This window comes from Entelurus aequoreus, linkage group LG13, assembly GCF_033978785.1.
Source record: "Entelurus aequoreus isolate RoL-2023_Sb linkage group LG13, RoL_Eaeq_v1.1, whole genome shotgun sequence".
Lineage (NCBI taxonomy): Eukaryota > Metazoa > Chordata > Actinopteri > Syngnathiformes > Syngnathidae > Entelurus > Entelurus aequoreus.
This window is the reverse complement of record NC_084743.1, coordinates 17906463-17933859: the sequence shown is the minus strand read 5'-3', so window position 1 is coordinate 17933859 and position 27397 is coordinate 17906463. Positions and strand designations below refer to the sequence as shown.

At 37.0% G+C, this 27397-nt stretch overlaps 2 protein-coding genes across 6 annotated transcripts in view; one reads left to right on the top strand and one right to left on the bottom strand.

Annotated features, from left to right (window-relative positions):
• Window positions 1-27397, top strand: part of LOC133663222 (frizzled-7-like) — a 791936-nt gene that overhangs the window by 694963 nt on the left and 69576 nt on the right. The gene's annotated exons all lie outside the window — the stretch shown is intronic.
• The window catches only part of LOC133663215 (alsin-like), a 111180-nt gene that overhangs the window by 56784 nt on the left and 26999 nt on the right, over window positions 1-27397 (bottom strand). For 3 of the 5 annotated variants that reach the window (XM_062067516.1, XM_062067513.1, XM_062067515.1), the window contains 15 exons: window positions 27020-27126; window positions 26698-26921; window positions 26560-26632; window positions 26328-26488; window positions 23208-23367; window positions 19567-19663; window positions 19331-19408; window positions 17558-17785; window positions 17090-17261; window positions 14704-14899; window positions 13405-13470; window positions 13115-13274; window positions 12724-12855; window positions 6989-7117; window positions 4296-4319 (listed from right to left, as the gene is read on the bottom strand). In XM_062067516.1, the coding sequence (XP_061923500.1) occupies window positions 4296-4319; window positions 6989-7117; window positions 12724-12855; window positions 13115-13274; window positions 13405-13470; window positions 14704-14899; window positions 17090-17261; window positions 17558-17785; window positions 19331-19408; window positions 19567-19663; window positions 23208-23367; window positions 26328-26488; window positions 26560-26632; window positions 26698-26921; window positions 27020-27126 (2007 nt within the window). The remainder of the gene's footprint in view (window positions 1-4295; window positions 4320-6988; window positions 7118-12723; window positions 12856-13114; window positions 13275-13404; window positions 13471-14703; window positions 14900-17089; window positions 17262-17557; window positions 17786-19330; window positions 19409-19566; window positions 19664-23207; window positions 23368-26327; window positions 26489-26559; window positions 26633-26697; window positions 26922-27019; window positions 27127-27397) is intronic. The other 2 variants (XM_062067518.1, XM_062067517.1) reach the window with 2 other exon arrangements.

The window sequence follows — 27397 nt, the reverse complement described above, 5'->3', positions numbered from 1 at the left end:
CTCATTGCAAAATAACATACATTAGTGGTATAAAACCTTTTGTTTGTGCCATTAAGGTTTTAAAGTTATTTTTTAAAATAAATATTCTGATTAATGACGTAATCCAAAACGTGTCCCATTTGTTTGTGCTGCAACATTTTTTCTGTAGGATAGTTTTTATGTTATTAACGGTTTATGATTCATAACCAGCCCCCCCACCTTTTCAAAATCTTCTCAAGCTTGTCACATTAGTTTGTGCTGCAAATGGTTTGTGTCTATTATACTTTTTATGTTATTAACATTAATGCTTTTAATGTTATTACCGTGTAATTAACCAGTTATGATTCATATCAAGCCCCCCAACTATATCAAAATCTCCCCAAACTTGTCCCATTTGTTTGTGCTACATTTGTGCTACTAATAGTTTGTGTCTATTATACTTTTTATGTTATTAACATGAATGCTTTTTATGTTATTACAGCGTAATTAACCTGTTATGATTCATAACAGCCCCCCACCTTGTCGAAATCCCCCCCAAACTTGTCCCATTCGTTTGTGCTACATCTGTGCTGCTAATATTTTCTTTGTTAACTATTATAGTTTTCATGTTATTAATGTTTTATGACTCATAAACAGCCCCTCCTCCCCCACATTGTCAAAATCTCCCCAGACTTATCCCCTTCCTTGGTGCTACATTTGTGCTGCACATATTTTGTGTCTATTATACTTTTTTATGTTACTAACGTTTCATGCTTTTTATGTTATTACCGTGTAATTAACCTGTTATGATTCATAACAGCCCCCCAACTATATAACAATCTCCCTAAACTTGTCCCATTTGTTTGTCCTACTTTTGTGCTGCAAATATTTTTTGTTAACTATCATAATTTTCATGTTATTAACGTTTTATGATTCATAACCAGGGCCCTCCCCAACCCCCATCTTGTCAAAATCTCCCCAAACTTGTCCCATCCGTTTGTGCTGCATTTGTGCTGCAAATATTTTGTGTCTATTATACTTTTTATGTCACTAACGTTTCATGCTTTTTATGTTATTACTGTGTAATTAACCTGTTATGATTCATAACAGCCCCCCCAACTATATCAAAATCTCTCCAAACTTGTCCCATTCGTTTGTCCTACTTTTGTGCTGCAAATATTTTTTGTTAAATATCATTTTCATGTTATTAACGTTTTATGATTCATAACCAGCACCACCATCTTCATGTTAACCTTTTATGATTCATAACCCCAACCCCCATCTTGTCAAAATGTTTGTTTGTGCTACATTTGTGCTGCAAAAATGTTGTGTCTATTATACTTTTTAGCGTCATTTTCATATTATTAACTTTTTATGATTCATAACCAGCACCCCCACCTTCATGTTAACCTTTTATGACTCATAACCAGCCCACCCAGACCCCCACCTTGTCAAAATATCCCCAAACTTGTCCAATTCCTTTGTGTTACATTTGTGCTGCAAATAGTTTGTGTCTATTATAGTTATGTTAATAACCTTGTAATTAACCTGTTATGATTCATAACAGCCCCCCACCTTGTCGAAATCCCCCCCAAACTTGTCCCATTCGTTTGTGCTACATCTGTGCTGCTAATATTTTCTTTGTTAACTATTATAGTTTTCATGTTATTAATGTTTTATGATTAATAAACAGTCCCTCCTCCCCCACATTGTTAAAATCTCCCCAGACTTATCCCCTTCCTTGGTGCTACATTTGTGCTGCACATATTTTGTGTCTATTATACTTTTTATGTTACTAACATTTAATGCTTTTTATGTTATTACCGTGTAATTAACAAGTTAACAGCCCCCCAACTATATCAAAATCTCCCCAAACTGGTCCCATTCGTTTGTCCTACTTTTGTGCTGCAAATATTTTTTGTTAACTATCATAATTTTCATGTTATTAACGTTTTATGATTCATAACCAGGGCCCTCCCCAACCCCCATCTTGTCAAAATCTCCCCAAATGTGTCCCATTTGTTTGTGCTGCGTATTATAGTTTTTTATGTTACTAATGTTTCATGCTTTTTATGTTATTACCGTGTAATTAACCAGTTATGATTCATAACAAGACCCCCCAACTATATCAAAATCTCCCCAAACTTGTCCCATTCCTTTGTGCTACATTTGTGCTGCAAACAATTTGTGTCTATTAGTTTTTATGTTAATAACCGTGTAATTAACCTATTATGATTCATAACAGCCCCCCACCTTGTCAAAATCTCCCCAAACTTGTCCCATTCGTTTGTCCTACTAATAGTTTGTGTCTATTATAGTTTTTATGTTACTAACGTTTCATGCTTTTTTTTTTGTTATTAAATCAAATCAAATCAACTTTATGTTATTACCGTGTAATTAACCTGTTATGATTCATAACAGCCCCACCAACTATGTAAAAATCTCCCCAAACTTGTCCCATTTGTTTGTCCTACTTTTGTGCTGGTTTGTGCTGCAACAATTTTTTTGTTAACTATTACAGTTTTCATGTTATTGTTTTATAATTCATAACCAGCCCCCTTTTCACCCCCCCAAACCTTGTCAAAATCTCCCCAAACTTATTCCATTCCTTTGTGCTACATTTGTGCTGCAAATGTGTCAATTAGTTTTTATGTTAACGTTTAATGCTGTTTATGTTATTACCGCGTAATTAACCTGTCATGATTCATAACTATATCAAAATCTCCCCAAACGTATCCCGTTTGTTTGTGCTACTTTTGTGCTGCAACAATTTTTTTGTTAACTATTGTAGTTATCATGTTTTATGATTCATAACCAGCACCCCCACCTTGTCAAAATCTACCCAAATTTGTCCCAATCGTTTGTGCTGCAACAATTTTATGCGTAAAATTAGAGTTGTTTTTTTTGTTATTTACATTTTATGATTCATAACCAGCCCCATAAACGTTTTGCAGCACAAACGTAGCACAAACGAATGGGACAAATTTGACAAGGAGTTATCAATAATATTAGTTAATAACATAAACACTTCAATATAGAGATGTCCCATAATGGCTTTTTTGCCGATATCCAATATTCTGATATTGTCTAACTCTTAATTACCGATTCCGATATCAACCGATACCGATATATACAGTCGTGGAATTAACACATTATTATGTCTAATTTTGTTGTGATGCCCCGCTGGATGCATTAAACAATGTAACAAGGTTTTCCAAAATAAATCAACTCAAGTTATGGGAAAAAAATGCCAACATGGCACTGCCATATTTATTATTGAAGTCACAAAGTGCATTATTTTTTTTTAACATGCCTCAAAACAGCAGCTTGGAATTTGGGACATGCTCTCCCTGAGAGAGCATTGAGGAGGTTTAGGTGGGCGGGGGGTGTATATTGTAGCGTCCCGGAAGAATTAGTGCTGCAAGGGGTTCTGGGTATTTGTTCTATTGTGTTTATGTTGTGTTACGGTGCGGACGTTCTCCCGAAATGTGTTTGTCATTCTTGTTTGGTGTGGGTTCACAGTGTGGCGCATATTTGTAACAGTGTTAAAGTTGTTTATACGGCGACCCTCAGTGTGACCTGTATGGCTGTTGACCAAGTATGCATTGCATTCACTTGTGTGTGTGGAAAGCCGTAGATATTATGTGATTGGGCCGGCACGCAAAGGCAGTGCCTTTAAGGTTTATTGGCGTTCTGTACTTCTCCCTACGTCCGTGTACACAGCGCCGTTTTAAAAAGACATACATTTTACTTTTTGAAACAGATACCGATAATTTCCGATATTACATTTTAAAGCATTTATCGGCCGATAATATCGGCAGTCCGATATTATCGGACATCTCTACTTCAATAGTTAGACAAAAACATTTTGCAGCACAAATGTAGCACAAACAAATGCGACAAGTTTGGAGAGATTTTGACAAGGCGGGGGCATGGGGGGGGGGCTGATGACATCACTAATCAGAAAATGTATGTTAGAATAACTAACAAAGTTTAACAACATTTTTTACAGCGCAGTGTTATTTTAATATTTGCAATGATAAGGGGGGCCAACTTCACACAGGTGGTATTGAATATGGTGGCTGGTAAGTGTAAAAAAAAAAGCTAAAATAAAATAAAGAAATGGTTAGACTGTGCAGCGGTGTTAAGCAGCCCTCCAGGCCACACTGGCTCCAGCACAAAAATGCAGTGGTTTTAGGTCAACGCTCCATTTAACATAACATGCAGACCTTTTTTTAAGATGAGTGAATCATCTTCCCATGTGAGCGTGAACATCCGCAAGCCCACCCATGCTGCTGCTGCATAGGATTTGGTTAGCTCGTGTCACGTGTACTTACAAGGCTCTGAGAGGGAATGGAGCGCTGAGTGAATGAAAGACAATGACATGGACACAATGCATCATGTTGGAATTGAGATGGAAGACTGAGACACCATGTGATTTTACAGCCCAACCCTTGTGCAACCCGAGGGCCCACAACAGGCATTGCATGTTTTCCTTTAGTCATATTTTTGTTTTTTTCAAATAAATTGCATTGTGTTTTTGATTGCAACGTTGTTAGAATGGAATAAGAAAATAAGAAGAACTCCGTTAGCCCCATTAACTCCTATTATAACTGCTATGTTTCTATTAATCTTGGTATATTACATGAACATTGAATAAATCTCATTCTTACCTATAGAAAAACAAGAAAATATTGTTAGGTGTAATTGTATCCCTAACCGGGAGATTGTGCCGGAAAACAATGAGCACAATTCTCAGAGCTTTGATGAGCGTAAATTGGTTAAATTGCCATTAAACCCCTGAAATGCAATTAAAATGATCTTAGGCAGTTATACATAACATGGCAGATTGTGTATATATATATATATATATATATATATATATATATATATATATATATATATATATATATATATATATATATATATATATATATATGTACATATATATAAAGACTTGTGTGAACTCAAACTTAACTAGGTCCTGCTTTCTCTCATTGTAGCTCAGTAGTCACTGTAAAAAATATATTTTTTGTCTACTTGTCCACTGTCTCAAAAATCAATGTAGTCATAAATTAACCTATTTAAGGTAAATATCCAACCTTTTTTTGTACTTGTTTAAATTAATTTGAATATATTATGTATATACATATATGTGCGTGTGTGTGTGTGTGTATACATATATATATATATATATATATATATATATATATATATATATATATATATATATATACATATATATATATATATATATATATATATATATATATATATATATTATATTATACAAATGTATATTATATGTGTATATATATATATATATATTTTGTTTTTTTAAATATATATATATATATATATATATATATATATATATATTTATATGTGTGTATGTATATATATATATATATATATATATATATATATATATATTTTGTTTTTTTAAATATATATATATATATATATATATATATATTTATATGTGTGTATGTATATATATATATATATATATATATATATATATATATATATATATATATATATATATATATATATATATATATATATATATATATATATATATATATATATATTATACATATGTATAATATAAAATATTTAACATGTATATAATTTTTGGTTTTCCACACTTGTGCCGAGTACAGTAAAGAATGAAATAATATGAAAAACTAACATTTAAGATATATATAACAATAAATAAAAATATGTACAAAAATTTATATATAAGACATATATCTATATATATATATATATCATATATATATTTTTTTGGGTGTAATATTTTTATGTATTTCTTTTTACATATATCTTAAATGTTTCTTTTTTTTTAAATAAATTACATTGTTGTTTTTTACTGTAATCAGCACAAGTGTGGACAACAAACAATTATTTCATCGTGCAAATGAAACATGTTTCTATTGTGAACATGACAAACTATTTAAAGCTAGAACCTCAAATATACCATTCCGCAAATATTATTTAGATATATTGCATTTTTTTCGCATTTTCCCATAATAAAAACAAAAACAGAAAAAAACAGAAAATTATTTTAAAAAGTTACATTAATACATAGAATAAAGTTCCAAAAAAATTCCAAGCGCCGAAAGTAAAAAAAAAAAATTAATAATTTCTGATTTATGACACTTTTATGGGTGGGTCCCTTTTGGATCCTAAGAGTAAGTGTGTATATAGTAAATCTTAAGGTTGCACAAGGGTTAAATTAAATATTACCACCATAAGTCCATGATATTTTTAGTAATGAACTAAGTCCAAACAGCATCATTCACCATATTTGTAATTAATAAACCATGCAAGGGTCGATGGCATGCACAGTTCTGTGTCCAAGTGCATTATTTATTTTTTGAATGATATAATCGTGTGTAAATTTACTCTTTAAAATTGAGTTTGAATAAGGTTTCACTGCATTCTAATAATGTACACAATATATATGTTTTGTATTTCGACTGCTCTAGCACCCAAAATGTCAGGTGGCACACCTGTCTGCACAAATTAACGCACTATAAGGACTTTTAAAAATGGTACTTTAATACCAATGAACTTCGGTTAAAATATTACACACTAATTGAATATTTGAAAACTTTCGGAGAAAACAAATTGTGGAAATAACCATTTTCAAGCTGTTAAGGTAGCTAAAAAACAATATGTATGTTGTCAAATGTCAGGATGGCACATCTAAAAATGTTGGACTTTTATTGTGAAGATAAGAAATACCCTGCAAACAGGATGTTGCATCATCAAGAAGACCCCCCCTAGCCTACATGGCGAAATGATCATGTTTGTAGATCTCTTTCAAATATTGATTAAAAAAAAACACTTTTATATGCAGGTTGGTACCCTTCTATGTCAGGTAGTACAACTAGTGGTAAACTATGAAACTTTTATTAAGTTCAGCAACTCTTAGTCCTTTTTTAGATGAAAGGCTGTTCAAGGGTTTTAAGGCTGTCTGCCATTGCCACGACTTTAAAGTACTGCGACTGCACGTGCATACCTGGATGTGAACCAGGGCATCGTTGAACAGGATGAACCAGTGGTTGGAGAAGCGCCCGGCACCCTGCAGGGTCAGAGTTCTGTTGCTGCTCTCACATAAAACCCGACGCTGTGGGAGACGCAGACCCTCCTGAAGGATACACAATCAGGCATGTGAGTGCTGTGAGTAGCTTCTGTCCATTAAAACCTTATCACGGTTATATTTCAGTAATATATTGCATTTTCTCCATTGTTTTTAGCAGTTTGTATGATATTATACAGTCAATACAGTAATACATTTCACTCCAGGCATGTCGTGGTTGACACATGTTGACAGTCACGCCCTTTTTGGACTCGGTTAGTCTAAATGTTTTGAACCACTGCAAAAGGTTTCAACTTTTGTGCTGCAGTAGAAGACAGACACCTTCAACAAATCATATTTTCATGTCACTCCCAACAGCAGGGGTCCTCCCGATTTTTAGATGGTTGACTGACATCTCAAAAAATGTGATGTATAGCTTCCATATGCGCGCTGAAAAATTATACACCAGAAAATTGTGCATTAAAACAGTGTTTCTTAACCAACGCTCCCTAGAGCAGTGTTTTTCAACCACTGTCACACTAGTCTGTCTGGTGTGCCGTGGGAGATTATCTAGTTTCACCTATTTGGGTTAAAAATATTTTTGCAAACCAGTAATTATAGTCTGCAAATGATGTGCTGTTGTTGAGTGTCGGTGCTGTCTAGAGCTCAGCAGAGTAACCGTGTAATACTCTTCCATATCAGTAGGTGGCAGCAGGTAGATAATTGCTTTGTAGATGTCGGAAACAGTGGGAGGCAGGGTGCAGGTAAAAAGGTGTTTAATGTTGAAACCAAAAATAAACAAAAGGTGAGTACCCCTAAGAAAAGGCATTGAAGCTTAGGGAAGGCTACGCAGAACGAAACTAAAACTGAACTGGCTGCAAAGTAAATAAAAAACAGAATGCTGGACGACAGCAAAGACTTACTGTGGAGCAAAGACGGCGTCCACAAAGTACATCCGAACATGACATGACAATCAACAATGTCCACACAAAGAAGGATGAAAACAACTGAAATATTCTTGATTGCTAAAACAAAGTAGATGCGGGAAATATTGCTCAAAGGAAGACATGAAACTACCAAAAAAAGAGGGAAAAACCACCAAAATAGGAGCGCAAGACAAGAACTAAAACACTACACACAGGAAAACAGCAAAAAACTCAAAATAAGTCACGGCGTGATGTGACAGGTGGTGACAGTATTTAAGACAAGAGCTATGCTTGGTTATGGTTTAAAGTCATACCCAACATTTGTGACGACGACTTTTTACTGTCAACTGAGTTTCGTTTTTTAATGATTTCTGCTGGTCGTGTGCCTCCGGATTTTTTCAACGCAAAAAATGTGCCTTGGCTCAAAAAAGGTTGAAAAACACTGCCCTAGAGGGCCGCCAAAAAAACCTTTCTCAGCTGTGGGCTGTATGGGCCGCAGCAGTACTCAGTTGTAATACACTCTTCTACCACTTGTAGCAGTAATGACTAGGGTTGCAAAATTACGGCAATATTCAAAGTTGGAAACTTTCCATGGGAATTAACGGGAATTAATGGGGAATTAATGGGAATAAACATTGAATGCAACATGCTAGATCTTGCAGCATGATTATTAGCTAAAACAACCTGATTTAATACAAATTTAGTAGAATTTCAACCCTGCACTGTGCATTCCTCCATCACATGTGCAGTGCATTTATCCATCACATGCACAGATAATTCCCAGCATGCTACACACTACAGCAGGGCTATTGAGTATTTGAGCCCAAAGACTTCATCCAGTTAGGTAAGTTTTGATGATATTACTGGGCTAAATATATTTGATCTATGGTATTTAAGTTTAATAGAGGTGTAATTGCTTGTTACTGTATGACTGTAGACTACTCCAGCAGACTTCCACTCAAGCTAGCTAGACGTTCCTGTACTTGTTAAATGATTTTGGGGCCAATATCTCTAGCTAGCTAGGTTTATGTACCACCACGGTCTCATAATGAACCGAAAATATTTCTCCGTTAGCCGTGATGCTAATTTTCTCTATGTTAAATCCCATTCATTTATGCTAACAACGTTAGCGATCCGAATTTACCTAAAATACTAAATCAAAACATGTAGTTTCCTCTGCCTTCTGTTCTGCTAGCCATTCTGTTGTCATACAAGAATGTAGTTTGATTTAGCATGCTGATTGAGTGTTCATTTATTCATCTAGCCTATTTCTATTAATTTGTCCATCAGTAAAATATTTTTGAAGACTACTCCAATTGCTCAGCTGACTATTTATATCTGTGTGTGGCATTGCATTAGTGTTTTACAAGAATCAATAAATACAAACAGAATAATGCCACGTACACCATCTGATGTGTGGAGACATTTCACCCCAACCAATGTAGGCGGAAAGGCTGCGTACATTTGCAAATACTGTGCAAAGAGCTACGTCAAAAATGCCACAAAGATGCAGCAACAAATAGACAAGTGCCTAATAATACATAATTATTGTAATTCCCCATTAATTCCCATATATTCCCATTAATTCCCATGGACGGTGTCCAACTTTGAATAATCAAAAAAATGGTCAATATTTCCAAACTTCCCGAGCGTAACTTCCCGTGGTAAATTTCCAGAGAGTTTCCGGAAATTTACCGGAAACTTTCCACCCCTTTGCAACCCTAGTAATGACAAGATCAAACAAACAGAGGAAGTCTGGAGCTAAAGTCATAGAGAAGTTTGTTAAGAGCAAAAATTATGACTAAAGTGGTGAAGCTGCATTTTATTTTTCTAGGTGGGTTGCAATCACGTGACCTAGAGGCACATCCGGGCACTTCCGGGTTTCAGGCGATGTTCTAAGCCCCATGAGACTACTGTTTATTTACCGGAATCAGTGCAGATTTAGGCGTACTTACTTACAGTAACAGAAGTAAAACGTACCGTATTTTTCAGACTATAAGTCGGAGTATAAGTCGCACCGGCCGAAAATGCATAATAAAGAAGGAAAAAAACATATATAAGTCGAACTGGATTATAAGTCGCATTTTTGGGGGAAATTTATTTGATAAAAGCCAACACCAAGAATAGACATTTGAAAGGCAATTTAAAATAAATAAAGAATAGTGAACAACAGGCTGAATAAGTGTACGTTATATGACGCATACATAACCAACTGAGAACGTGCCTGGTATGTTAACGTAACATATTATGGTAAGAGTCATTCAAATAACTATAACATATAGAAAATGCTATACGTTTACCAAACAATCTGTCACTCCTAATCGCTAAATCCCATGAAATCTTATACGTCTAGTCTCTTACGTGAATGAGCTAAATAATAGTATTTGATATTTTACGGTAATGTGTTAATAATTTCACACATAAGTCGCTCCTGAGTATAAGTCGCTCCTGAGTATAAGTCGCACCCACGGCCAAACTATGAAAAAAACTGCGACTTATAGTCCGAAAAATACGGTAATGAAAACAAGAAAATTAGTAATGAATACTACATTTTGCGCACTAATTATGCAATGTACGCAAAACGTAAGAAAATACGCCACAACAATCAAAAATCCCTATTTCTTCATATATTACACATAGCCTATTTGCGCACTATTTACTAGTGATTCACCGAAAATTCAACCGCAGAAAAAAGACTTTGCTCACCAAAATCGGATGTTGTGATGATTTATTTTTGGCGGCCGAGTCTTCAAAAGTGCGCAAATAATATGCTATATGTACAGTAATTTGTGAAGATATATATATTTTTTCCGAGGAAGTAGCTATTGTTGAAGGACCGGAATTGACGCTGTAACTTATGTGTTTACATGTGAGTTGAAAAATAAAGAGCCAATCAGGTAGACTTGAGAGATCTGTACGGTTGGTCACGCCTATAAGAACCACTGATAGGCAACACCTCACAGCGGTCAGGTGACCCTTCTGAAGAAGGCCGCAGATGACAGTCGAAACGTGTTAGGTAAAAATGATATCCAGTATACCGAAAATATTGTCTGGCAAAAAAAAAAAGTGAAAATAGTAGCAATATTGTTGTTTTTGTGATTTCTGATCGTTTGTGAAGGCACCAAAGAGACTTCTGTGTGTGTGCGCATGTTGGCAGAGCAGCACATACAGCACAGTCCAGCTTGTTAATAAAGAGAAAGTTGATCCATCACCTCCTTGTTATGTTTCTTTGATATACAGTACATACAAATACAAACCCCGTTTCCATATGAGTTGGGAAATTGTGTTAGATGTAAATATAAACGGAATACAATGATTTGCAAATCCTTTTCAACCCATATTCAATTGAATGCACTACAAAGACGAGATATTTGATGTTCAAACTCATAAACTTTATTTTTTTTTTGCAAATAATAATTAACTTAGAATTTCATGGCTGCAACACGTGCCAAAGTAGTTGGGAAAGGGCATGTTCACCACTGTGTTACATGGCCTTTCCTTTGAACAACACTCAGTAAACGTTTGGGACCTGAGGAGACACATTTTTGAAGCTTCTCAGGTGGAATTCTTTCCCATTCTTGCTTGATGTACAGCTTAAGTTGTTCAACAGTCCGGGGGTCTCCGTTGTGGTATTTTAGGCTTCATATGTTGCTCCAAAACCCCTACGTACTTTTCAGCATTAATGGCGCCTTCACATATGTGTAAGTTACCCATGTCTTGGGCACTAATACAACCCCATACCATCACAGATGCTGGCTTTTCAACTTTGCGCCTAGAACAATCCGGATGGTTCTTTTCCTCTTTGGTCGGGAGGACACGACGTCCACAGTTTCCAAAAACAATCTGAAATGTGGACTCGTCAGACCACAAAACACTTTTCCACTTTGTATCAGTCCATCTTAGATGAGCTCAGGCTCAGCGAAGCCGACGGCGTTTCTGGGTGTTGTTGATAAACGGTTTTCGCCTTGCATAGGAGAGTCTTAACTTGCACTTACAGATGTAGCGACCAACTGTAGTTACTGACAGTGGGTTTCTGAAGTGTTCCTGAGCCCATGGGGTGATATCCTTTACACACTGATGTCACTTGTTGATGCAGTACAGCCTGAGGGATCGAAGGTCACGGGCTTAGCTGCTTACGTGCAGTGATTTCTCCAGATTCTCTGAACCCTTTGATGATATTACGGAGCGTAGATGGTGAAATCCCTAAATTCCTTGCAATAGCTGGTTGAGAAAGGTTTTTCTTAAACTGTTCAACAATTTGCTCACGCATTTGTTGACAAAGTGGTGACCCTCGCCCCATCCTTGTTTGTGAATGACTGGAATCTACTTTTATACCCAATCATGGCACCCACCTGTTCCCACTTAGCCTGCACACCTGTGGGATGTTCTAAATAAGTGTTTGATGAGCATTCCTCAACTTTATCAGTATTTATTGCCACCTTTCCCAACTTCTTTGTCACGTGTTGCTGGCATCAAATTCTAAAGTTAATGATTATTTGCAACAAAAAAAAAAGTTTGTCAGTTTGAACATCAAATATGTTGTCTTTGTAGCATATTCAACTGAATATGGGTTGACGATGATTTGCAAATCATTGTATTCCGTTTATATTTACATCTAACACAATTTCCCAACTCATATGGAAACGGGGTTTGTACAATAATAAACAAACTTTTTGATTTACGAACCCCGTTCAAGAACCAATTAAGTTTGTATACCGGGGTTCCACTGTATATAGATATAAAACTCACAGTGTTTTTTCCAGAATGAGTCTTCCAGAAGAGGAAAGTGACTTCTGCCTCCTTCTTCCTTCTCAGCAGAAACCTAGAGAGGCTTTCAAACTGCATACAGCTAAGATGGAGGGACTGATACTCTGCTGTGAGCTTGGAGACAATAGAGTGAGACATTCATGCATCACAATAACATATTTGGTAGGAACGTTAGGGCCTTTCTGCCCAATCGGTGACATTTGCGTCACCAGAAAATTATTTGTCCAAATTCTCAACAAAATTACCTGTAAAATACATTTATTTTTCTGTACATTCGACTGTAGTATAACTTTGAACACTTGAGGTGAATAAGGTTTCGCTACGAAAAGAACAGATAATTGAAGAATAGATGAATGGAGAGTTTGGGCCTTACCACATCGTAGCAGGCTTCCAGTTTAAGCAGAACTTGGCTGTACCGGTGGAGGTGCTGCAGAGGCCAGTACAACAAGGAACCCAGATCCACCGTGCCTCTGACTGATGGGTCAGATTCATCAAGCTCTGCGAGTTTGGTCTGCTGGGAACCTAAAAACTCACTAAACAAACAGAAAGAGACTTTTAAGGAAAATCAGCGTATTTCGTCAAAAACATAATTGCAATATATTTTCCTGCAAACACCTCACGTGTGGTGACCCAATCTTTTAATAATCAAATAAAGAATCTCACAGCGAGAGTTTATGGAGCGACTGAAATCCCCCCATGACCTGGAAGTCACCGACAGTCGTACAATATCTAGATGGAGAGGGAGAATCAAAATGTCAATTTCATGAAGTCAACAGTAAATGCTTGATGTTTTTTAAGTAGCTCACATATATTATACTGCACTGCAAAAAGTCAGTGTTCAAAAACAAGAAAGAAAATACAAAAATTAGGGGTGTTTTATTTGAATTATCTGCCAATAGAACAAGAAAATTCGGCTTCTCAAGACAAGCAAAATTAGCTAACCTCAATGAACTCAAAAATAGCTTAAAATAAGTATATTCTCACTAATAACAAGTGCACTTTTCTTGGTAGAAAAAAAAGACACCTTTTTGCTCAATATGTTGAAAAATATTCTTAAATGAAGTAAATGCTAGTGCCATTATCTTGACATAATGATATGCGCTCGGCATTACATTTTTTGAAACCAGCAAACTTATACTAAAACTAATTTATTGTTCTTAATGGAAAGGCAACAAGGCAACCGCTTGTTACTCTCGGGGTCTCCTAGCCGCTCAGGCAAATCATATTGTCTAAAAATGCATTCTCCCATCGATAACATGACATCATCACGCCAAGTGCGTGCTCTTTCAGTCAGTTAGTGCGCATATATACAGCCCGGCCCCCGGTCAAATTTTTTTTTATTGTAATTTTGAAGAATTTATCTGAATGTGCATGAACTATTTCGGTTCAAAATTGTTTGAAATGTCACATGTTAAATGTTTAAATATTAACTGTCAGTTTGCTGTACTGTGCCAACTGTACTACTATATGAGTACATCTTTTCTCTTGTTTCATTGAAAATAAAACAGCAAAGTCCATTTGGCTGTCATCTGTTTTAATTATGAGACACAATTGTGTTAAAATTATGATTTTTTTTTGTCATGCTTAAAGTAAGAAATTATTACTTTAAAAGAAGTAGTTTTATACTTCTGAGTGTTGATGACACAGCTTTGCATCAGTTGATATTCTAGTTTCAAGCATGTTTTACACAATATAGGTCATAAGATCTCAGCAACAAGCTGTAATATCTTACTGAGATCATTTAGGACCAAAACCTTTAAAACAAGTAAAACACACTAACATAAAATCTGCTTAGTGAGAAGAATTATCTTATCAGACAGAAAATAAGCAAATATCACCCTTATTTGAGATATTTAATCTTATTTAGATTTCAGTTTTTGCAGTGTGGACAAGCAATTCTAGAAGGATACTGTAAGTGTGGGTGGCCATACTTGTTATCTAATGCCTGTAAGTCAACCTTACGCAGTATAGATGTCCAGGAAGTGCTGAGTGTGGACGAGCAGGTGAAGGGAAGTGACGTCATGGCATTGCACCTCGTGCACAGAGCGGCTGAGCCATGTTGAGTGTTGACCAATCAGGGTGCTCAGGTGATTAAAGGTCCCACAGAGGGAAAGGAAGAGGCGAGAGCATGTCTCGCCAAGGGAGGGCCGTGCACTCTCTGTGGGGGAACACACACATACTGCACCTTAAAGGTTGCTCAAAACTAGCGTGCATCATCACTTTCATGTCTCAAAAGCTAAAGTTTACTATAATAAGTCTTTAAAGAAGAGTCCATTGTTTTTGTACATTAAAACTAGGACGGTCAAACGATTGAAATATTTGATTCATCATATTTTGTTCATAGTTAATTCGAAATGAATTGCGATTAACGGCAGATAAATATAATTTTTCATCTTTATTAAGTGTATCAGACAGATCATTTTCACATTTTTTAAATATGACTGGATCAATTAGTTTGCTTTGAAGACATGTTTATGAAACATTATGCTTTTTTAAACAGCGTGACACAAAATGGACATAAACACGCTTTTAATGACAATAAAAAAAATGACCTGCTGTAGGAGCACTCGCATTCAGAGGAGAGGAGCTACTGTACACTTACATGTTTGGATACCAGTTTTGTGCATTAATAACAGAAAATATGGATTGTTGCGATTAGAGATGTCCGATATTATCGGCCAATAAATGCTTTAAAATGTAATATCGAAAATTATCGGTATCGGTTTAAAAAAGTTAAATTTATGATTTTTCAAAACGCCGCTGTGTACACGGACGTAGGGAGAAGTACCGAGCGGCAATAAAACTCAAAGGCACTTCCTTTGCGTGCCGGCCCAGTCACATATTATCTACGGCTTTTCACACACACAATAGAATGCAAGTCATACTTGGTCAACAGCCATACAGGTCACACTGAGGGTGACCGTATAAACAACTTTAACACTGTTACAAATATGCGCCACACTGTGAACCCACACCAAACAAGAATGACAAACACATTTCGGGAGAACATCCGCACCGTAACACAACAGAACAAATACCCAGAACCCCTTGCAGCACTAACTCTTCCGGGACGCTACAATACACCCTCCCCCGCTGCCCCTTACTCCCCCACCTCAACCCCGCCCCCTTCAACCCCGCCCACCTCAATCTCCTCATGCTCTCTCAGGGAGAGCATGTCCCAAATTCCAAGCTGCTGTTTTGAGGCATGTTAAAAAAAATAATGCACTTTGTGACTTCAATAATAAATATGGCAGTGCCATGTTGGCATTTTTTTCCATAACTTGAGTTGATTTATTTTGGAAAACCTTGTTACATTGTTTAATACATCCAGCTGGGCATCACAACAAAATTAGGCATAATAATGTGTTAATTCCAAGACTGTATATATCGGTATCGGTTGATATCGGAATCGGTAATTAAGAGTTGGACAATATCGGAATATCAGATATCGGCAAAAAAGCCATTATCGGACATCTCCAGTTAGCAGTGATTATCCAGAGTGTCAGACTCGGGTCGGACCATTTGGTAAGCACAACCAAAATTATTCCGTACATTAGGCGCACCGGGTTATAAGGCGCACTGTCGAGTTTTGAGAAAATGAAAGGATTTTAATTGCGCCTTATAGTCCAAAAAATACGGTATATGTTTTTTTAGCAACTCTGTTGAGGTACCAACCGTAGTGGTATGGCACCAAAAGGGTGAGACACACTACACTGAGGGCCTTATCGGTGATGTGGCAGATCACGGTTTATGTCTCCAAAACCAACTGTGGCTAATACGAACTGACCTACACTACCGTTCAAAAGTTACATTAAAATGTCCTTATTTTTCAATGAAGATAACTTTAAACTAGTCTTAACTTTAAAGAAATACACTCTATACATTGCTAATGTGGTAAATGACTATTCTAGCTGCAAATGTCTGGTTTTTGGTGCAATATCTACATAGGTGTATAGAGGCCCATTTCCAGCAACTATCACTCCAGTGTTCTAATGGTACAATGTGTTTGCTCATTGGCTCAGAAGGCTAATTGATGATTAGAAAACCCTTGTGCAATCATGTTCACACATCTGAAAACAGTTTAGCTCGTTACAGAAGCTACAAAACTGACCTTCCTTTGAGCAGATTGAGTTTCTGGAGCATCACATTTGTGGGGTCAATTAAACGCTCAAAATGGCCAGAAAAAGAGAACTTTCATCTGAAACGCGACAGTCTATTCTTGTTCTTAGAAATGAAGGCTATTCCACAAAATTGTTTGGGTGACCCCAAACTTTTGAACGGTAGTGTACATACTCGATGAAATGGTGAACATACGGTTTATGTGTAAGCCAGAAAGCGGTCCACTCACCTTTGTTGTAGAGCGGTGTGAGAAGCAGCTTCTTGACGCTGCTCAACCAGCAGTAAAACTTCCTCTCCACGAACGCAAGTTCGTGGACGGCTGAGATGACACATGTGACGTTGCGGTTTGCCAGCAGCGCACACCTCTGGCCACCACTGGACACATTGCTGATGTAACCCATCTATGCACACAGACATTTTTAGTCAACACATAAAAGAACAGAGTAGAATTGGTGAAAATGACAGTAGGTAAGGGTAATAGTTTGCTAATGCAATGTGAACTTAAAAAGTTGTTTATACCTTGGTTATAAAAACTGAATAAATAAATCTCTTTTCTAACCATATATCATAATATTCTGTGATTTTCCAGATTTTATGCAATACAGGTGAACAAGCCAGCAAGCCAAGGAATTCAAACAAGCCTGCCAAAAACCACACATTCAAGGTCAACACGTTTTTGTGATTGGCGCCCACACACCTCCACGCAGAAAGGCAGCAAAGTGGGTCTGACTGTATAATTCTCCGCCCTGCTGGGTGACCTCTGGCACGGCCGCTTGCTCTGGCACGACGCCTCACCGGGCTCCCGCCTCGGCTCCTGCTGCTGTCCGCAGTACAACAGGACAGGCTCCACACGGTCTCCGTCAGCCAGGACCAGAGAGTGGCTCTGGCCCGCTGACACATCCCAGGCCCGAAGATCGTCCCACAACTATGGAGTCAGTGCAGAAGTACAGAGTAGTGGAAACGAGGATAATCAGGGATGTGAGCAGCCTTTGAGGAAAAAAACGTATTAAACGTGGAAAAAGAAATACGTTTGTGAGTTAAAAAAGTGAGTACCGATGATTTCTCCGCTGGCCTGGGTATGGCCTCAGTTGATGCAGCTGATATATATTTATATTCATATATAAAAAAGGCAGATACCGATATATGTCAAAATGCCAAATATCAGCGCCGATAATCGGTCAATCTCTAGTTCATTTGAAACAAACTTAAATATGTAAGGGTCTACAGTTTAATAAATGCTGCATATGCTATTAAATGTCATCTATTCAGTAATTTTTTATTACAGTACACAAAATGTTGCACTGATTCCTAAGCCATTGAAAGCTAATTATTTAAATAATGCACATTCCCTCATTTAACACATAACTTAACATATAATGTATAACATGCCGTTGTATTTTTATTATTTTTAGAACTTTTTTATCGAGTATACATAGTAATATACAAACTTGAAACCAATAGTATTGTAAACAGAAATAAATAAACATAAACAAGAAACATCCGATGTACAAAACATAAGTAATTTGAAAGAGGAAAAATAAAATAATTTCTGACTTTATAATTTTTTTTTAGTGTCCAGTTTTTAAGCAGAGCAAAATGTCTGTTCATTTTATTAAAGTATTATTTTATTTGAGGTGACTTCTTTGATCATTTGTGAATACAATATTCAGCAAAATAAATACATTTAAAGTATATTTCACATTATAATTGTTTATTGTTAATAATGACTGAATTGATTAATTACATATTACAAAACTGTTGTATATACTAATTCACAGATGTCATTCTATTATAAAAAGGTCAGTAAAGGATGTATATATTTGTAAACGCTCTGAAGTGGGAAAGGGGTAGGATTAAATAAGCTTTGCTTCTTCCTACTCCTTTTCGGACATGATGTAAAGTGAATGATATCAAATTGTGTGATGTATTATGCTGTAAGTGCGTTCATGTTCGAAATAAACTAAAGAAAGAAAGAAAGATTGTTTATTGTTTATTGAATGGATCCCCATTAGCTGACGCCAAGGCGGCTGCTAGTCTTCCTGGGGTCCATATAGGAGCATACAAAATAAAAATACAAAGAATACATACATTACCATAATCAGTGTCACTATCGTATCAAATTAAAAAAATCTACCAACTTGAACTGTTGCTATTTTATTAAAAGGCGATTCAATTTAAGCTCATATGTTTTAAGAAGTCTGTCAACCTGAATAATGTATTATTTTATTTGAGGTGATTTCTTTGCATTTGTGGATATAGTATTTTGCAAGGGTAATAATAAATATATTTCACATTATAATCAATGTCTCTATCGTATCAAAACAAAACCATTTTTTTTCTATACCAACTTGAACCGTTGCTATTTTATTAAAAAATATTTAATGTGAATGAATGCATTTAAGACACAGGTGAAAAATAGTTTGGTCCAATATGTTACAAAAAGCACATCATGCATTAATGTTATTGATACCTTGGTCTGCTGCGGGACAGTAACAGGACTGTTGACATGGCCAAGCTGTCCACACATGTTGCTGCCCCATGAGTACACCTGCAATACAAGCAAATAAGTTTGACTGATTGATTGATTGATTGACTTGTTGGTGTGGGAAAAAGCTGGAGTGAAGTATGAAAAGACATTGTGAGTGCAAAAAGAAAGGTTTATTGTCAAGGGGATGCATTAGTTACGCCATCATGTGTAATTGTTACCTGGCATTGTGCGGTGAGAGCCAGTGAATGGTGGGATCCTGCTGCAACTTTGATCACTTCCTCGCCTGTCAAACACTTAATACAAAGAGGCTGGAGTCTGGAGATATGCAACACAAAGTAAAAACATTATATTCAGGGTTTTTCCTGCGTTCAAAATTGCGTGCCGCCCCCAGCTAGAGCGATAGATATCGCTCAACACAGCGCAAAGCTTTAGCTGTGTTGATTGAGCGATTGATGTCCCTCTGCCGTAGCTACCCAATTTACCTGCAGTTGCAGCGTTGCGCCACTATAGAGGCGCTATATCGACAGCAGTGCGCCGGAAAGACCTGAAGCAATTACCGAAGAAGAATCAGATCTAATCGTGTTTTTTCCCGCTACTTGGTGAATAACGTTGACCGCTGTAACAAGTGGATTTCTGCCATACGGATCATGATACGGAGTGATCACTGGACTACTACAGAACACTCCAGACTGTGCTGTGAACATTTTGTCTCTGGTAAGTAAACACAGCTAGTAGTGTTAGCTTCGTTTCCAACCTTTTCTGACTAATTATAATAGATGGATTGATTGAAGAATGTATTAGAAGTTAGGATCAGGTAGAGTTTCATGACGGTACAGATTGACTGGTACAAGGTCAACTAAAAGGAGTTACCCCAAGAAATCATTACAAGTAGGGCTGGGCGACATATCGAATATACTCAATATATTGCGGGTTTGTCTCTGTACGATATAGAAAATGACTATATCGTGATATTTGAGTATACGTTCTCACGCAGTTGCTTTTAGCTGCGGGGATTACACTGCAGGCTCCTCTCGCTCTTTGTTGTCTCTCCTTCTCACAGAGACATAAAACAAGCGCACCTTCTTACATACTGTCACGTGTGCAATGTCAGACGCTCTCGCCGAGCAGACAGGTAGCGGCATGGTAATGCTAGCTGTGATGCTAGTGGTAATACGAGAGAAAGAGGGTGCGAATCTGGTAACAAATGAAGGAATACTTATTTCCCAAGAAAAACCGCAGGGAGTCCATCGTTTGGCGGTGGTTTGGCTTCAAGCGAGTAGATGGTGAAGAAGTATGCGGCAAAAGCGTTGCTACAAAAAGTAGCTGCACTGCTAATGTGTAGCATCATTTGAAAAGTCACCCACTAGAGAATGAAGAGTGCTTGAAACTCCGCATGTCAACATCTCTGTTCGGTGCCACACCCACAAAATGCCCAAGCAACCATTTCCACATCAACACCGTATGAAAAAAAAAAAGTCAACAACAGAAGGAGATAACGTCCACAGGAACCTACCACATAGTGAAGGAAATACACTATTTGATTTCCTATTATGCAGCTCATTTTTATTTGACACTTATTGAAATATCTTGTGTGACATCATGCACAAAAGTGCACTTTATTTGTTTCAAACTATTGTAGTGGCGTTCTGTACAAAAAGTGCACTTTAATTTAGTGTTGTTTTGATATGTCATCTTAGTGACATCATGCACAAAAGTGCACTAATAGCTTTTTTTTAAATGTCTCTGACAATCTTGCACTTTCTGTTTTGGAAATGACATGAATGTTTGTGCCACTGCTTAATAACTGTATAATAAATACACTTTTGGTCAATTGACTTAGTTGTGGTTTCTCTCTCTGCATGAAAGTTTAAAATGAGCATATATTAATGCAGTATGAAGAAGAATGTTTTAATGTAGACACATAGAATCATCATACTGCTGTGATTATATGCATCAATGTTCATTCAAGGCTAAAGCAAAATATGGAGATATACATCGTGTATCGTGACATGGCCTAAAAATATCGAGATATTAACAAAAGGCCATATCGCCCAGCCCTAATTACAAGCATGTCGTGTTTATTTTGTTTACAAGTTTCCTCCGTGTCAGAGTAACGTTTATGTTTTTTAGCGTTGCAGATGTGGCAGGAAAAATCAGCCACTACTTTAAAAAGCGATCTCGCGAGGAGGAAAGTCAAAAGTCCAATAATTCACGGCGATGACAACATGTAGACATTTTTGTCCACAGAGCGCTTGAAGGCTGCTTCAAAATCATCTATGAGTGTCTCAAGCAAAAGTGGCCCCACCACACAAGCTATGAGCCCATAAGTCTCTTATGCAAGCGCGTAGGCCACAGGTGTCAAACTCGAGGCCTGGGGGCTATATCTGGCCCGCAACATTATTTTATCTGGCCCCCAAACACCCGGAAATGATATGTGTCAATAAAGTACTTCATATTTTTTCACTAAATGTAATGGATTTTTTTCATTTTGACAGAAAAAATATATGTACTGCTTGAAATTGCATGTCTTTTAAACTTTAATAGTATCCATTATCCATCCATCCATCCATTTTCTACCGCTTGTCCCTTTTGGGGTCGCAGGGGGTGCTGGAGCCTATCTCAGCTGCATTCGGGCGGAAGGCGGGGTACACCCTGGACAAGTCGCCACTTCATCACAGGGAGTATACATTATAGCTACAAACATTACAGTATATTATCAAACATTCCAAACATTTTTTGCTTAAATAACAATAAATACTTAATTATTTGCTTGACTTATGATTTTACAGCAAACTACCCATCAAATTAATACAAATTACAATACATTTACTGTGTTCTTTACAGCATATTACTGTAAATTGAAAACATTTTTAAAAAATTGCGCAAAAATTCTGGCACATGGTCAGGATTGTACCACCTTAGTAACGTGTCATCAAAGAGTAAAAATGCATTTCTTTCAATATGCATAATAACAAAACGGGTGATATTTAAAAAATGGATAGATGTTGATAGTCCAACACATTCTGACTGGTACACACAAGCTATGGAGATGATATCAGTAGAAAAAACTGCATTTAGTTTAGATAATAATGAGTCATATATTGGAATATCCATCCATCCATCTTTTTCCGCTTATCCGAGGTCGGGTCGCGGGGGCAGCAGCCTAAGCAGGGAAGCCCAGACTTCCCTCTCCCCAGCCACTTCGTCCAGCTCTTCCCGGTGGATCCCGAGTTGGAATATAGGATCCATTATTTAAATTTGTTTGAACTATTAAATGAACCAAAAATATGACTTATTCTATCTTTGTGGAAAATATTGGACACAGTGTGTTGTCAAGTTTATGAGATGCGATGCAAGTGTAAGCCACTGTGACACTATTGTTCTTTTTTTCTTTTTTTTTCTTTTTTTATTAATGTCTGTAATGATAATGTCAATGAGGGATTTTTAATCACTGGCTATGTTGAAATTGTTACTAATATTGATACTGTTGATTATAATATTAATTTTTGTTTCACTACTTTCAGATTGTTCTGTGTCATGTTTGTGTGTCCTCTCAATTGCTCTGTTTATTGCTATTCTGAATGTTTGAGGTTTGGTTTTGGAATTGGATTGCATTATTATGGTATTGTTGTGTATTGTTTTGTTGGATTGATTAATAAATTCTTTAAAAAAAATAAAAATTAAAAAAATTAAATAAAAAGGATTGTATCACCTCTGCCTTAATTTGAGCCAGGAAAAACCCTGATATTGATGTAACCACAACTATAAAGCAGGATCGTTTTAAACCACCGCAAAAATACACACAGTGTTACCAGTCATACAAAAAACATGCTGCATGTAAACCTGAATGTACACAGACCTGGCCAGTTGATCTCCGTGGCCCAGTTGCCCTTCAGAGCCTCTGCCCCAGCTCCACACCTCCGTCTCCAGCGTGGGGAAACCCTCCTCGGTTGCAGAAGTGAGGATCGGGCTAGAAGAGGATGACTTGCAGCCATAAAGGTGCGGTCTGGGTGGGGTTTCTGGAAGAAAAGCATGTTAACCAATGTACAGATGGTCCTCGTTCATACCACGTTTACTTCCAGGTTAGGTTTCGTGGTTACTAAAGAACCTCCTTAAATGATTAACACCGTACAAAGAGAAGAAAAAAAACGACTTGTTACCAGCGGAGGTACGAGGTAGGACATTTTTGGTCTTTTTGGTTAACTTTAACCTGCATTGTGTCTGTCAAGCTTGATGCAGACTTCTGGTGGTAGTGCGTCAAAAAAAAGGAAAGTGAAACTGAAGTAATCAACGTTGGCTGCATGCCTGGTTTAAAAGGGGTCATACTATGAATTTGTTTCTACATTTAAAACACTTCCTTGTGGTCTACATAACATGTAATGGTGGTACTTCGGTCAAAATGTTACATAGATTATGTTTTACAGATCATCTTCAAGCTGCTTTCTGAATGTCTCTTCAGGATGCCCCGTTTTTTATTTCCGTGCCTCCAGTTCGACCATGTCTTGTAGTTTTTAGCACTTCCATAGCATGTCTACTGACAGATTAAGATGAACTATACGTTTATGTGTATGGGGGTAAAAAAACGGCCCACAGCTCAGAAAGAGATATTTTTGGCAGCCCTCTAGGGGGCGCTTCCGGGCCATTGGTTCAGAAACAATGTACTAACTTACACTAAAACTCAATTTACACCACTGAATGGAATGGAATGGAATTCATTGGTAATCCGAAGCCACCTGTACTGATAAGATAAAACAGTGACCACAACACGTGGTTATCAATTCGGTGCATACCTGCAAATAATCTCTGTATTTAGAGAAGGCCACACAACAACCCAAACATTTTTCCAGGTCAAATAAATAAACAATCCGGAGAGTAAGGTCCTTGCCAGGTCAGCAGCTCTACTTTGGACTCACGCCACATGTCTCAACTCTTCAACTTTGAATCCAAGCTGGTCAATTTGAGGGTAAAGGCCATTAATTGTTTTGTTTTTTACAATTTCTTCTAGTACTGTTTCTCCTTAAAGAAGCTTTTCAACCTTTAATAAAATATTTTCATAACTTTTGGTATGATACATGGACTTAGAACTATTTGAATGACACCTCTGTCATGTTCTGAGGGGTCTGTATCGCTTTTACTGGGACTTAGCGTGATTATATAAAAACTATGAAATGTGCTGACCCCCTTTCCCCATTCGTTAAAAAGACTGAAGTCGATGCGAACGCTTACGTGACGCCAGAAAACTAAAAGAACAAGAAGAAGAACGCCTATGTGCAATCACTGCTATCATGTCCGAAGCTCCAAAACAACCAAAGAAACGAAAAGTTTTGTCTGAGGAGACCAAAAAAGAAAAATACAGCAAAATAGAATAAAAGGACAATTAGGATCAACATTACCCAAGCTTTCACCCGCTGCCATGAGCTCAAAGACGAGGAATTTCAGACCTATGCTGCGTTGGCTCTGTTCCTGCTGGACTAGTAAGTGACTTCGAAATTATATTGCCAATGTTAGCTGTCGGACATTTGTGTGTTAGCAATAAATAGCCACTAGTGTGATAGTTTTACTACTATTTCCTTTGGAAAAAATCTCAGACCGGTCTTTCATTCTTTGCTTTAGACCTGCATTCACCCCAATACATTCTTGGTAGTAGCGTCATGTTTGTAGCGCGATCCAAGATAATTTCTTGATAGTGTCTGCTGTTTAACATCAGCGTAGCCATTAGAGACCTAATATTTTAAAGACATACTTTCACTTTTTAATCAAGATACAACCAAGAAATTAATTAAACTATTTTATGGAATAATAAATGAACACCACACTAGAAATGCAAATGATGCATGTGTTGGGAAATGGATGATGGACTTAAACATTTTAGATGAAAGAGACATATCATGGAATGATATTTGGAAAAATGCCAATAAGCCCTTTCGAAGCATTAAAGATAAGCTGACTCAATTTAAGATCTTGAACAGATTGTATTTTACATCTTCTCAGCTGTTTAAAATTGGTGTAGTAGATAGCAAGTTATGTTATGTTGCCGAGGCAACTCTTGTTCATTTATTGTGGGAATGTCAGAGAATAAAAGAGTTATGGTTGAAAACAACAAAAGAAACAATCACATTCCTTAATATAAACATCTAGGGCTGTGAATATTTGGGTGTCCCACGATTCGATTCAATATCGATTCTTGGGGTCACGATTTGATTCAATTCAACACGATTCTCGATTCAAAAACGATTTTTTCCCGATTCAAAAGGATTGTCTATTCATTCAATACATAGATTTCAGCAGGATCTACCCCAGTCTGCTGACATGCAAGCAGAGTAGTAGATTTTTGTAAAAGGCTTTTATAATTGTAAAGGACAATGTTTTATCAACTGATTGCAATAATGTACATTTGTTTTAACTATTAAATGAACCAAAAATATGACTTATTTTATCTTTGTGAAAATATTGGACACAGTGTGTTGTCAAGCTTATGAGATGCGATGCAAGTGTAAGCCACTGTGACACTATTGTTCTTTTTTTTTTTTTTTTTTTTTTTAAATGTCTAATGATAATGTCAATGAGGGATTTTTAATCCCTGCTATGTTGAAATTGTTACTAATATTGATACTGTTGTTGATAATATTCATTTTGGTTTCACTACTTTTAGATTGTTCTGTGTCGTGTTTGTGTCTCCTCTCAATTGCTCTGTTTATTGCAGTTCTGGGTGTTGCTGGGTCGGGTTTTGGAATTGGATTGCATGGTTATGGTATTGCTGTGTATTGTTTTGTTGGATTGATTAATAAATTCTTAAAAAATAAAAAATAAATAAAAAAAGAGACCTAATATTTGTGCCAATACTACAGTGGACATCATGTCGGTATGATGCTATGTGCGGTCTTCTTCTGGCAAAACATTAGTTCCACTAGCGCCGCCAAAATCAACCAAAACTGAACGTTCCTAGGTGGGGATTTAAGTTATTCCCACTACTACCTACTATGGGTAGGTGTTCCAGGTAAGGAGCTTCGCCTCGTTCCGGTTTTCCCGTCCCGGCTTAAGTCTGTAAGACTGTAGCTCTTGTATCCTTGCAGTGACTTCTTCTTCTTCTGCAGGGACAACTCTTCCAAGCCCATTGGAGTGGAGGATCTGACCCCCTCACTGGTGTCATAGGAGAGATGATTAATAATCAGGTGTGATACTGCATGTTGACCATTTGTTCAATGTCCTACCAAACTGTCGCCCCATTTGTATAGGCGGAGGATAGCTGGTCGTTGAAAGGAGTTGAGGAGACACAGCTGTCATCTGGACAAAAAGATGGCCCCCGTGAACTATGCCGCCAAACACAGGAAAAAATAGTACACGCCCACCTGAGGTCTGACTGCTCAGCGAGTCGCTATCGCCGAGCCCGCTGCTATTTTGCATCTCTAATGAGTGACCGGAGAGTTTTTGGAGAAGGTTCTGAAGCTCCAGCTCATTAGGGAAAGCACGTTTCTTTTTATCTGTCAAGCCTGGCAGTGGGTATGATGTAGTGCAGCTGTCCGTCTGGGTTATGGGGTCATCTTGTCCATCGGGCTCAGATTTTCCAACATTCCTGAGAGAAAGACCAACAACAACAAAAAAAGATACTCATTAACAAAAATCTGAAATGCAAAACGTGAAAATATATCAAAAAGTATTGTATTACTGTACTCTTTGTTGTTAGATATGCTGTAAGTGTATGGAAATAAAACTGTTTGATATCTATGGCTCCCGCCAGCTGGTTGAAACCTTTGTTTGGAGCGTCTTCTGGCTGAAGTCTAAGAATCCAAACAGAAAAGCTTTTAGAATAGGATAGAACGTTATGAAATACAACAAAATGAGTTTTCAGTACAACCGTCAAAGAGCAGACAAACAATATACAGTTACAGGTGTATACAGGACAGGAAGCGCCCCGTAAAAAAAAAAGGTAGGAAAGGAAGGGGGCTCAGTTAGAGACCAGGAAAAAACAGAGCAACAATAAATAAAGTATTGCAGTACTAATGAATTAAAAACAGTAATGTACTGCTTTGAAAAATACCAGGATTTTGT